Consider the following 12,950-nt stretch of genomic DNA (forward strand, 5'->3'; position numbering starts at 1 on the left):
TCATGTTTCACAGGGAAAGTTGTTTCAACTGGCTGGATGGTTGTTTTCCAAGTGAGCTCTACACCTAATATTCAATGCTCACGTAGCTATCATTTCTGTAGAAAGTTCTCGCTTCGAGTTTATATTCTGTAAACTTGACAAAACCCACTGAAGAATTTGAAAAATCCTAATCGGTTCTGCAGCGGTAAGGTTTTAGAGATTCCCAAGATGTAAAGGGAAACTGAAATTTCTATGGGCATAACTAATTGGCTCCTGACAGGTATAGGACAGATCTGCGAAAGACGAATAACGCAGGAAAAAGCACCGACGAGTTCGAGCGTCAATTTACGATAAAATTAAATACTATCCTTTATTAAAAGATACGGAAAAGCAAATGCGTCTTCTTCGACCACGGTGCTCGCAGTGATGGCAACCAGCATCTTGCTGCTACGGCAATTGGTCAGCCACCATATCTGACCTCGTCGCTAAACTGACGAGACCCCGGGATATAGCAAGCAGCGTCTGGTCTTTCCATGCCCAAAACGCCTTTGGGTACATCCTGGGTAACAGTGACAAAAGAAAAGACATGGATGGTGAGGATGTGCTGTGGATGCATGACGTCCTAACTCTACGATAAGGCGACAGGACAGCGTACTCTAGCCACTGCGCATAACTTCTGTAGTCATGAATGGCCAACGAGTGCCCTCATGTCCCCAAAACTTGCATATATTTTCTAGAAACAAGCCAGAAGCTTTGCTCAACAAACTTGGAACAGGTAGCAGGCATATTCAGGCCACATCGGCACAGGCGGTCATAATTTCGAAAATAACTGATTGCGGCTTGCGATCTCTTCAGAGATGATGTGTGATGTCGTTAAGACAAGCAAATGATTTGTTTATAAAGTAGACGCACTGGTTAGTATTGAGTTGCGGGCCATGTGAAGAAGAAGACCAACAGAAGTGATGCTGAGCAACATGTCGGACTTATACTCAAAAGTTGTAGTAGACACCTTAAAGTATACCGTTGTTTTGCAGTACTCTCACTACTAAATTGATTCATAATCTTGTTTTAGTTAGCACACGGATAGGCTTCCATTCAGCACTATGTTCAAAATTATTTCCTCGTTGCGAGTGATCAGAATATTGACAAGTAAGCTGCGTCTCCATGTGGACCGTGACATAAATGAGTAGCGCCGCTGAAGATTTATTTGAACAATTTTTATCTATGCAAAGCGTTAGCGGCCTGCTGAAAAAGTAGGAACAATTAGGGACTGTAGCTTCCTTTGCATGTACTCTACGCGATAGAGTCGAGTCAGAAATCGAACAGACGCGGTGCGACTCGACTGCGTTTTCATTCATTTTGCCAATCGGGTAGGGCGAGTAAGCCCAACTCTTGCAGTTAGGTTCACCCAACCCAGTCGCCCCGACATTCTCTCTGCCCGAGCTGCTAACGCTTACATGAACACGACAGCAGGTTTTTAACCCGATAAGCCCATTTGACCCGCCTTTGTCGGGTTCCCGTAAACGTAGCTGTAATACGCGCAGATCGAAAGAGGAGACACGCGACAAAGCAAAGGATGGTGGTATAGACGGGCGGGTACTCATGTTAAAGGTATCTGCCGCCTCTTTATACTCTCGTTTAATCAGGGCAGAAAACAGGCTGCTCGTTCGATACTTGAATCATGTCTCACGATCAAGACTCTGGTTCTGCTGTTGACATAAGGACAACGTGTTAATTTTCATTGAAAACTTGAAGAAACGAACAAAAAGTATACAGTTGACGCAGAGGCGTGTTTTTAGCCTGCCTTGCCCTCAACCAGTAGTTGAGCATTAAGCGAGTAGGGACAAATTCATGACGTACAGCGCAATCCTTCAGCTGAATGATTTTGACAGTCTGTTCTCCTTTACAGTTTCTTTTGTGCAAACATGTGTATTTAATGAGCACATGTTTCCAATAAGCCTTCACTGCAAAGATTGCGCTGCAAGTCATCAGTCCACTTTTCTCCTCACCTTGTTTCATGCCATTTAAGTATGCATTCCTACATGCAGATTCGCCTCTTGTTAGCCGCGAATGCTTATGCAGACAGGTGAAGTGGGGGTGGTTCAAAAAACCAATGGCGGAGGGCTGATTGCAGAATTGGCATAGAAAAGTTTGGAATAGCTTTACGTTATAGCATCCACGTTCTTAACTCTGGTAGATGCGTTTAGGTCGCGCTAACAAACATCCAAACCTGCACTTCGTTACATGTTATACACTTAGTGACCGGCAGCCTAGACACCTCATCACCTACCATAGTAAGAATGAAGCTGCGGACAACCACACGACGCTATGGAAGGCGAAGGCGATTCCCAGTGGCATGGTCAGCAGCCAGGACATGTTCGCTGTACGACGGGCGTATTCCAGCCAGAAGAACGTTAGCGACATCGATAGGCTGATGGCGAAGATCAAGCCGCACAGAAATAAGAGGTGGTTTTCTAAGTTATTGCTGTCTCCGAACCAGTTCAACAGGACCTGTGTGAGTGAATGAATGAATGAATGAATGAATGAATGAATGAATGAAATAATTAATGATTATATTTATCGCAAGCACAGGATAAATTTCTAAGCGGAAAGTCAGAAGGCGCTAACCTCAGTACACTACGGCACAACAGGGGATATTGAATTATCAGGGGAGGCCAGATTTGGAAACGTAAAAGCGCTAGCAACGTTGATGTCCAATCAACACGATAATAAATAAAGCAGTCCCTAGCGGAAGGTTCTATGGGACCTATTAGCTAAAAATTTGTCAGATAAAGGTGGGCGTGCTGACACGGCCACAAGTCCAGGTAAACGCACAACACAAACGTCGAATATTAACTGAAAGTTTGTACAGTGGCAGTGATAAGTACAGTGATAAGACTCATAACATATATGCATTTCATATGCAGACGATTACTCTGTGTTTTGTTCTGCAGATCAGTTTGACAATGCTATTGCTTCTGTAACTGAAGATTTCAAAGTCAAAAGTGAGTGGTTCAGGTTCACTAAAGAATTGCCTGTGCGCACAAACAATACCTTGGCGTCTCGGTATAACCATGCGTGTTGGCAATGCTGTCCGAGGTGATCAAAACCGTTTCTAAAATTTTCGCGCAAGCACTCTAAAGTTTAAAAAAAAATGGCCATGCCGTGCCTTGAACTACTCTCTCTCTCTCTCTCTCGCAAAGTCCTGTGCCCAAAAGGAGCGTCAGCGTTAACCCGCTTACGTGTTTAAGAAACGCACGTTACCACTGAGTTGCAGTAGTGACTATTTCGGAACGCTTGAAGTTCATTATTTCTTCGAGTTCGCAGATGGTTGCGGAAGCGTCGATAATATTGACAAGAGGGTTCGTGAGTGTTCCCTACATACAAACCATGTCGCACAGGCTTAGGAAACTAGGGAATAGATATGGTGTTAACGTTGCGTTGACGGCTGCCAAAAGGTTAGGGAGGTTATTCGTCGCCATGCAGAGAAAGAAAGAACAGGTGAATGGCAAAAGAATGCCCTACAGGTGAGTGTACGTGTGTGTTATGTAGAACACACCAACAAGGTTCGGAGTGTCTGCACGCCTTACTTTTTCTAACGTTTCCTAATAATGTGTCCTATCAGGAAAAAAGACAATGAAGCGAGTGGAAGCATATGAAAAAGTTAACCGTATTTTTTTTTTTACTGTGGATACAGACATACGCAATAAAAGGAAAATGAAAGCCCGCGTAAATACAGCTTGCCGTGGATGAGAGCAGAACGTACATATTCCCCATTACGCGTGCGTTGCTTTAATTACCATTATTAGTTACCATAGCTGTATTCGTACCTCAACCTTTTTTTCACCATTTGTGATTGCGCGCCCCATTAGCATTGGGAGTATCAGCGATCCCTACCCACGGCTTTGGCGGCGGATACGGAACGTCTCTTCAAACACAGGCGACGCGTACAGTTTAAATCGAAATATAGATCAAGATTTCCTCCCGCAAGAAAACAAGAAGGAGAGGAGGAAGAAGAAGAACAAACAAGATAAAACAAAGCAAAACGAAAATCTGAAGTCGTACTTAGTCTTATATAGCAGTCTTTAGCACATTCTGAGTCTTCGTCTTGCCAACTAAACTATAGGTCGACCTATATTTTGGTTGATGCGGTAGCAGATGAACTTAGGAGGACGCAACCAGATAAGAAACCTTCTTATGCTGCGTAATGGCATCAAAGCTCGTCATGCATGGCGCTGGCTAACATTCCGAGGGCTAAAGTTATATACACATACACAAGTACCTAAGAATGTGGACGGAATGGCGGCCGCCTTGCTAGCTCAATGACAAAGCACTGCTGGTGTAAGGCTCAAAATGTTGGGTTCGGCTCCAACCTGCGGCAAGTTGTGTTTTCGTTCACTTGCCTTTCTCTTTTAATTATTCCTTCTACATCTCAAATAAACATAACAGTTAATTTACCATTTACATTATCTGGCTTCGTTTGTGAGCTTCCCTCATGGGCTAGTTAGCTGCAATGATTTAGTACCTCGATTTCTTTTATCCTTCTCGCTCAAAAAAAAATACATTTGAATATGCCAATCAAAAGTAATTAAACATAGAAGCAAGGAAAAGTTCTTCACTTCTTGAAAGCACTCACTCCAGCATCACAAATTTTTAGCCCATAAACGCAGTCATTTATTTCAGAACACCTTAGTCTGCAAACACACGGCTCAAAACTGCGGTAAAATAAGACAGCCTCATGTAAACAACGGGACAGTTAAGATTGAAGTGACCGTTGATTAGCCGATGACAGTTGGCGAGTTGCTGTTTAAATTGGCGCACTAGCTTTTTCAGATATTCCTGACGTTGGCATCATCTGCAGATGGTCAGCGAATCTCTGCTTAATGAGGAATGATTACAAAGAAATCATAAATACAGGAAAACCGCTCCGAGTTCTGATTGTAAGCTTTTTCTGGTAATATACAGAATTCAAACATGCGAAAGAAAAATAAAAGAATGATATCAGTGGCGTCACTAACAGTCCTTCAGTGTTTCCGTGTCGGAGCCAGTTTAACGACACGACAATACGTTTGACCTTTATATATTCAGCTCCTTTGCGATCGAATTACGTTTCAGAATTGCAACACAATTTTCGGAACAGTCATCTAGCTGTCTAGGGCAATACTTTCACCCTTTTCAAATGTATGTCAATATTGCCGTACCTGCCGTCGGTCTAGGTTGACGTCGAAGTGGTAGCGACAGACTTCGCAAGGATAGATCCTGCCGGTGCACGCTATTTGCATGCCGCTGCTAGTTTGGCCAAATCCTGGGGCAGAAAGTTGCGAGAGCACAAAGGAATGCTTCCTTGGAGGCCTTCTTTCGATGAATAGGAAAAGTGTCCAGTTAAGCTTTAAAAACCTAAATTTCTTCTGCACTGAAATATAAGCTAACACAATAGTGCTAGTTTCTTGAAATATACACAATAGTACGTGTTCAATGCGAATTATGTTAAACTTCTCAATCATACCCATCGTAGTAAATGTGCGCGGAATATTTGCACGATTCCACACGTCGCAAATGTTCCGCGCATCAAGTTATTCTAGTTTGTACGTTTTGCATCCTGCCTTGTCCCATTTATGCCACGGCAACTCCTCAGATACGTTTAGTGCATTTAACAAAAGAACCTTATCATCCCAGGAGACCTATAGAGATGTTTAGGCGGGGTCTTTGGGGGCCGCTTGCTGAACAACAGATGACCTCGTTGTCGAACATCCGCCTCCTCTATGGCAGGCAGACTATAGTTGCCCAGCGGATACCTTGTGGTAATATATTGTTGCGATGGGGTGCGTTTATTTAAAGACGAATGCATAGAAAGAGGAGAAGGGTTGCCGTGTTGACATCGAGCTGCTCTAAAGAAAAGCGCACTTCGTCCTCCTCTTCTTCGGTACTTACTGTCGTTTTAGCACAACGCTCCTCCCTTGGCAGACGAAGCCCCCTGTGCGAGTAACTGTTACGTGCACTCGGAGTCACGGGGATGACAGCACTTCAGGCGGGAGAAGTGAACAAGCTGCGTCTTCATAGACGGTAGCCACGAGACATGAGACTAGCAATGCAATCAGTGACGTCACTTAGGCAATCAGTGATGACGAAAGGCCCGGTGTAACGACACCAGAAACTTTTAGCACAGGCCACGCTTTCGAAGTGGTGTTCAAAGCAATACTATGTCCCCTTTGTCGTACGACATATTCTGATGCCGTGAATCGTAGCGGATCTTGGTGCGGTCCTGGGACGCCAGCGTGCGGAGCTCGGCTATCCGACGTGCTTCCACAGCGCGGCAGAGAGTCCGGGCGGAAGAAGAGTCCGCATGAGGAGTAAAGGCCAGAATGGCGCCAAAGAAGCTGCTGGGTGCTCTAATATTAAGAACATAGAATGGGATGTAGCCGGTGCACGTGGTCTCATGCTCTGCAGTATTTTACGCGTATGTGATAAAAGGCAAGATATCATCCCAACTTCTGTGCCTGGAAATTGACACACATCGAAAGCATGTTGGTCAAAGTTTAGTTGGTACGCTCGGCGAGACTATTTGTCTGTGGGTGATGCGGGGTCACGTGGCGACACTGGCAAGCACAGAGACGCAACAGCCCCTCGAGTACATCGGCCACGAACGGGCGACCACGATCGCTCACAATAATACCAGCAGGTCAATGACGCAGTATAACGGACGACAAGAGGAAGCTCGCGACGTCGACAATCGCGGCCATTGGCATCGCTGTGGTTTCAGCATAACGCGTCAGATGGTCGACGCAGACTATAATCCAATGGTTTTGTCGTTTGTTTAGCGCGGGAATGGGCCGAGAAGATCTACTCCAACCATTTAGAAAGATGATGGTTGTGCCACAGAGTGAAGGAGTCCGACTGTAGCAGTATTAGGGCACTTGAATTGCTGGCACTTGTAACAACTGACCACATACCTTTCTATATTCACTGGCAGACTAGGCCAGTAGAGTCGGCCCTGAATGCGGTTGCATGTTCCGGTGAAGTCAATGTGCCCAGCGGCCACGTCATCGTGCATAGCACGGATCACATGTGTTCTCAAATTCTTAGGGACCACTAGGAAGAGGCGGGCCACATCAGTCGCGTCATTTTTTTTTTTTTTTGTATGACCGGTCATCTTAGATAACAAAGCCATTGTTACCTGACGGCTGAGCAGCTGAGGCGAACAGGGCATCCAGGATGCGAGCGTTGAACTGCTTTTTCCGGATGGTGGCCAGGTCGCGGATGACTAGCTACGCGGACACGTGGTAAGGTGTTCATAAGGAATGCACGGGGACAGTGGGCTCGCATAGTTGTAACGCGAACTTGGTCAGCGTTCGGCGCGAAATCAAACAGTGAAGCATGCTTGCTAAGGACGCTGACCAAGGCTTCACGCTTCTCTAACACAGTGACTTGAGGACACGGCAAGCTGCCACTCGAACTCTGGGTAAGGAACGTGCTGGTAAGACGGCATCTTCAACGAAGGCGAAATCCCGGACACGGCGGTCGAATTTTGATGGGGGTCAAATGCGAAAACACCTGTGTACTAAGATTTAGGAGCACGTTAAAGAACCCCAGATGGCCCAAATTATCCGTTGTCCCCCACTACAGCGTGCCTCATAATCAGATTGAGGTTCTGGCACGTAAAACGCCATTATCGGCTTTTTAACTTCACGTGTGACCACTCCCGTTTTGTCGAACAAACCCTACGGCGCGCCTTAATGGGGATCTGCTTCTGCACGCACTGCGTAAGTTGTCGGCTTGGCAAACTTGCATTGTGCTTATTTTTGAGAAATAGCCGAAACGTACCTTACCGTGCCTTGAACTTAGATTTATCCCGTTTGCCTGCATTCACTGTGGTGTCCTCACGTCACCCCCTCCCCACCCACCCACCCACTTTTCCTGTATAAAAACTGCGAGCGGAGAGTGGCAAAACGATTGTTGACTTGTTTCGCGGCTGCCGTCGGTTCTACCCATTTTCTACATCCTCTCCCCCTTCCGCTCTATCATTCTAACTTTCCTCTGGACTTGCACGTCAGCAGAAAAGTAGGAGCTACGAGCTGTGCGATGCTTTGCCGAGGGGTCACGATAATTCATCGGGTTCGTAGGCGAAGTGCATTTCCCACTCTGGGGCGATGTCATAGTCGCCGTACGACGGGTACCTGAAGCGCGTTGCATCTTATTCGTCGTCGTCCATGGGCTCCCGTGACGGCGTCTGTGGGTCCAAAATGACCGACAGTAGCGGGGCTCAGTGATCGGAGTAATGTGTCGTTACGTAGCTTCCTTCGTGCACCAGTTACATCGTGCACCATCTGGTTAATCACCCACGAGGCAGAGCCCAATCACGTGCATGGCCTCGGAGATATACACCCTGTCTGCCGTTGCAACGGTGGCGCAATGTTACGGTGGCGCAATGCAAAAGCGGCACAGTGGTTTGCGCGCTCGGTTATGGAGCGACAGCAGTGGCAGTGGGGCAGACGATCGAATCGTCACCGTGTCCACTTTGTTATTTATATGAAGATGACGTAATTTGTGTGCCGTTTTTCTGTCACGGCTTTCTGATTATCAAGGTAACGCTCTCGCATAAAAGTAGTTGTTCCCAACTTTTTCTGTAAGTGCTCAGAGATAAAAAGTCTGGTGTATGCAAACTATATGCGTTGTTCCTGGAGTAAAACTTTTCTAGAAGGTAGAAAAATAAAAATAATATTCAAACTTGGTGGCATGAATATTTGCGGCGCCCATGTTATAAGGGAAAGACATGCGCTCGCAGATGTGAGAACGGACCGGCGCATATTGTGCAAGGACTGTTTGTTTTGTCTGCGGGAGACGAGTGCCAGGTTGCGTTATTCTTGCATTATATATGATCTTGAAACAGTGGTTGCAACGTTCGGAAACATCCATTAACCGTCTTATACTGAATTATCACGCCGAATCGGTTTCTCTGTGTAAGGAAGCTGGCCTAGTAATGCCCCAGAACTGACGTTGGTGCTTTCGCCGGCATTCTACTGTATTTTTACGGCAATCTAACATAAAGTACAGTATTGTGCAGTAATGAGTAGAGACATTTGCAATGGCGGTGATTATGAATAAGCGATCAGACTGCCAGTAAATCTTGTGCTGAACGTTGGTATGCATGGGTAATATGGATTCAGCAAAAATTCCAGGCGACGAGAAAGATTTCTCAGATTGGTGGAAAGTAAGCCACTTCTGAAAAAAAAAAATGACATAGCATTTCATATTGTTCGCGTTTCTTTTTAAAGCAGGGACTGTTTGGGTATTCAATTTGATATCTCTAGTCAGTGTTTTTCAGATATTATTGTTGCATTCAATTCAAAACTACACGCGACTCGAACGTCCGTATTAATAATATGCGTGACAAAGCATGTGGTATTGCTGTACTTTGTTCTTGTTGCGATCTCGCAGTGTCCTTCCAAGCAAGTAGAATCACTCCTGTTGAAAAGTTATGATTAAATGTTGTACTCACCCTCAACTCCTGTCTGTCGTTCTTCAGGTCTTGGCTGTTCAATTGAAGCTCTCCATGGTGTGTTTTGCAGCCTTAAAACCTCCCTTTCCGCATCGCTTCGGCGCTGGAATAATTCTGAGTGAAAAATAAAAAAAAGGACAAGTTGAAGTAAGAATTCACGTTTAGTAAAAACGTGGTTAACTCTTACCAAAAACCAAAGCTAGCATCGATAGATAGAAGCAAAAGCAAGCATTTCTGGGGGCATCTCCAGATGAAAGAGGTTCACTCGAAGACCACGCGAAATGAAACAGCAAGAGAACGACAGCTCACTTTATAAAAAAATATAGGCGACACGATTAATTGATTTTAGAATACTGCTTGAGCTCAGTATCAGCAAGTATCAATCGATAACGACTGCCGCGTGAATAGAAGCTTCAGGTGCAAACAAAATCAGGACGGAAGAGCACACTGCAGGAAGACTGGAGTCTTCTTCGCGATCACATTCTTCAAACGAGAGACGTCGCCGCAGCCAGAGCTTTGAGAAGGGCACTTCCCTTGGCCAGTGCAACGGTGGCTTCATTTTGCAGCGTCTGTTCGATATGCGTAGCTCACACGGTTTGCTCTGTTTTCTGAAATGTACTATATTTTGGTTGTCTCATTCTCGGACCATTGGGATGTGCCACGGTGACCCAATGGGTATAGAGTGCCTAGATATGCCTGCACGTGTGTCCCACTTCTTTGCAAAACACCACTCGTCAACTTTTTTTTTTTTTTTTATCGGCAAGCATCACACATCGCCATCGTCCTCCTGAAGTTGCGGCGACCACGTCCCACACTGTGCACCGGCCTTATTCGGCGTTTGCATTCCGGTTCAGCTTGCCAGCGGTGACACCCATAAGCAAAAAAGCATTGCATGGAATTAAGGTTCTCACCTGGGCAGTTCGTAAACGAAAGCATTGTGTGAGAGAAGGCGTTGCGCGGAACGAGAATGAGGACAATTGTACGCATTGCCGTTTATTGAGTAGAAGTTAACGACCAGTTTCGCAAAGCTTCGCTACACAGTCACCAACGCAAACTTTGGATTTGCACATCATTGAGCGAAGAAAAACTTAGGTAGTTGAAATTGATTCAGCCATTGCTTAAAATTAAAAGAATCTTTAATAACAATTGTTCTTGAATAAAGAAAGCCGGATGGTATGGCCAGGTAATCGTTTCTCTTAAAGGGACGCTAAAAATGCGTGTTATGTTCTTTTTAGCGAATTTCGCTTCCGCAACAGCAAGGGAGCCATTCTTTTCGTGAGCATAGGATTAGCAAGTCAGTAAAGACGCGAAGAACAAAGGGGGGTGGCGAAGCAGCACTGTCATTCCCGCACCAACCCGCCTGTGACGTCACGAAATTTAGCATGCGTTTACTCTGCTTTCAGTAAGTACATTTTTTTGCCGGAACTGAACTGTATTGCAATCTAAAGGGAGGAACAATACATTCTATGAATCTTAGATGAATTTTTGTGTAAGGAAAAACACGAATACCAGAAAGTGCTTTGAGATACCCGACGTCACACTGACGTACTACTCGTGCACGAAATACAAAGGCACGAAATTCGGAAAAAAAGAAGGAAAGACGAGTGCGGCCAGCACTTTTTCATGTAATAATAAATCCTTTTCTGCAAAATGAACAAAAAAAAAGAAACGTTGAAATAGAACTTTACTCGTACAATCCGGTTTGTTGTTCTCTGTTTTCCCATTAAACCAGCGGGTACGGGAAAAACTGCGTATTTATCGAACTTACTGCGCTGCGTCCCCCACGCGAAGTAGGCGCGTCGGTTTTCACTGCTAGCTTTCGTAGCTGTAGCCGCGGCAGAACGTGCAGGAGCAACTGCAGCCCGAGTCGTAGAGGAAGCAGCGCGCGCTGCCAAATCCAATGTCGTAGCCGTGACGGCAGGCGGATGCGCTGTCGGATCAACGGTCAACTCCGCAATCAGGTTTGGAAGCGGAGCCGGAGCCAATGTCGAAGCCACGGCTACCGAGGCAGTCGATTCCGCATCCCGAAGACTAGCCAGCAATGGAAACGCCGAGTCGACGGACGGGTTTCGAGTCAAACTGGGTGCCTCAACGGCTGGCGTGGCGGGCTGACCATTCATGCCGCTAGCCGTCGGCCGCTCCGTGTCCTTAGCTTTGTGTTGGTCCATGTTCATCTTCACTGTTGACAACATGAACACAATAAGCCAGGGGATTCGAATTAGGGACTCGTTTGGGAAAGCTCCTAACACAGGGCAAATTCACCGACAGAAATTAAGTCTAAAAGAACAATATATTTTTCTTGAGAAGAATGAAAACTACGCGGCGCAATGTACAAACTGCACCAATACGGACGAGAACGCTTAATATATTCTAAATGAGCTATTCCTGCAAAGGGTGAAAGCTTAGTGCTACTTGTAGTATTTTAGGACAGAAATAAAAACAGTTATCAGCTCTGAAATGAAATCTGGTGTTCCATTTTATATTGTTGATATACAACAGACGCATAACAGGCATGATGCAAAGAAGGACGAAGACGGGCATCTGGGCTTGGCACGATTAGGTTTCCATCATGGTCTCTGGCTGCGCTGATCTTGTAAATACGTTGTAATGAGTTCCTTTGGGTCTCTGCGCACGTAACGTTTTGGTCAAAGTTTGCAACAACGCAAGACAACGAGCCGGCCGTATTTCGATCTCTCAGCTGAGTTTCACTTGCGGAATTCTCTCTGGAGTAGTGATTCACGCACATCGCGTTGAGCTTTCTTTCTCGATGACGCCGCTTCGGAGACTGATATACACTAGTTTTCCGAGCTCTAATCGCATAGTACCGGATTAACACCGTGGCCATTTTTCTTTTAGTTAGATGAAAATGACATTGTTTGTGTGCCGTTTTTCTGCCGCGGCTTTCCGCCACGACTTTAATGCCGCGGCTTTCTGAAGTCGGGGGGCAGCACAATGAGCCAGCTAATGCTATCGCATTAAAAGTAATAATGAACAATTTTTAGTGTGAGTACCCAGTGATAAAAGTATGGAGTAAGCAAAATATACGCGTTGTTCCTTGCGTACAGATTCTCTAAGTTAGGCACGACAGAAAAAGAAAAAAAATATGTAGATTTGGTGGCATGCATAATATTGGTGCCCATGGTACGAAAGGAAGCAGTGCCCTTGCAAATGTGAGAACGGATATGTGCCTATTGTGCAAGGAGTGTTTGTTTTAACTACTTACAGCGAGCACGGGGCCATTTCTTTTTGCATTCCTTAGGCTCTTGAAACAGTAGTTGTCCCGTTGGAAAACATCCATTAACCATTATGGACTGAATTAGGATGCCGAATCGTTTTCTCACTCCAAGGAAGCTGGCCTAGAAATGCGCCAGATTTCACGTTGGTACTTTCGCGTGCGTTGCACTGTATTTTTACAGCACTGTACAATACTATGCAGTACAGCGACAGCACTGTGCCCCGGCCTCATTCGGCGTTT

General features: G+C 45.5%; 1 protein-coding gene across 4 annotated transcripts in view; it reads right to left on the minus strand.

Moving 5' to 3' along the window:
• Window positions 1-12,950, minus strand: part of LOC126518320 (uncharacterized) — a 467,293-nt gene that overhangs the window by 22,018 nt on the left and 432,325 nt on the right. For 2 of the 4 annotated variants that reach the window (XR_008609658.2, XM_055064401.2), the window contains exons 6-9: window positions 11,244-11,654; window positions 9,476-9,589; window positions 5,181-5,284; window positions 2,270-2,490 (exon numbers count right to left, since the gene is read on the minus strand). Coding sequence is in view for 3 of the 4 variants with exons in the window: in XM_055064401.2 (XP_054920376.1) it covers window positions 2,270-2,272 (3 nt within the window). In the remaining variant the exon portion in view is untranslated. The remainder of the gene's footprint in view (window positions 1-2,269; window positions 2,491-5,180; window positions 5,285-9,475; window positions 9,590-11,243; window positions 11,655-12,950) is intronic. The other 2 variants (XM_055064402.2, XM_072285287.1) reach the window with 1 other exon arrangement.

This window comes from Dermacentor andersoni, chromosome 11 (assembly GCF_023375885.2).
Source record: "Dermacentor andersoni chromosome 11, qqDerAnde1_hic_scaffold, whole genome shotgun sequence".
Classification (NCBI taxonomy): domain Eukaryota; kingdom Metazoa; phylum Arthropoda; class Arachnida; order Ixodida; family Ixodidae; genus Dermacentor; species Dermacentor andersoni.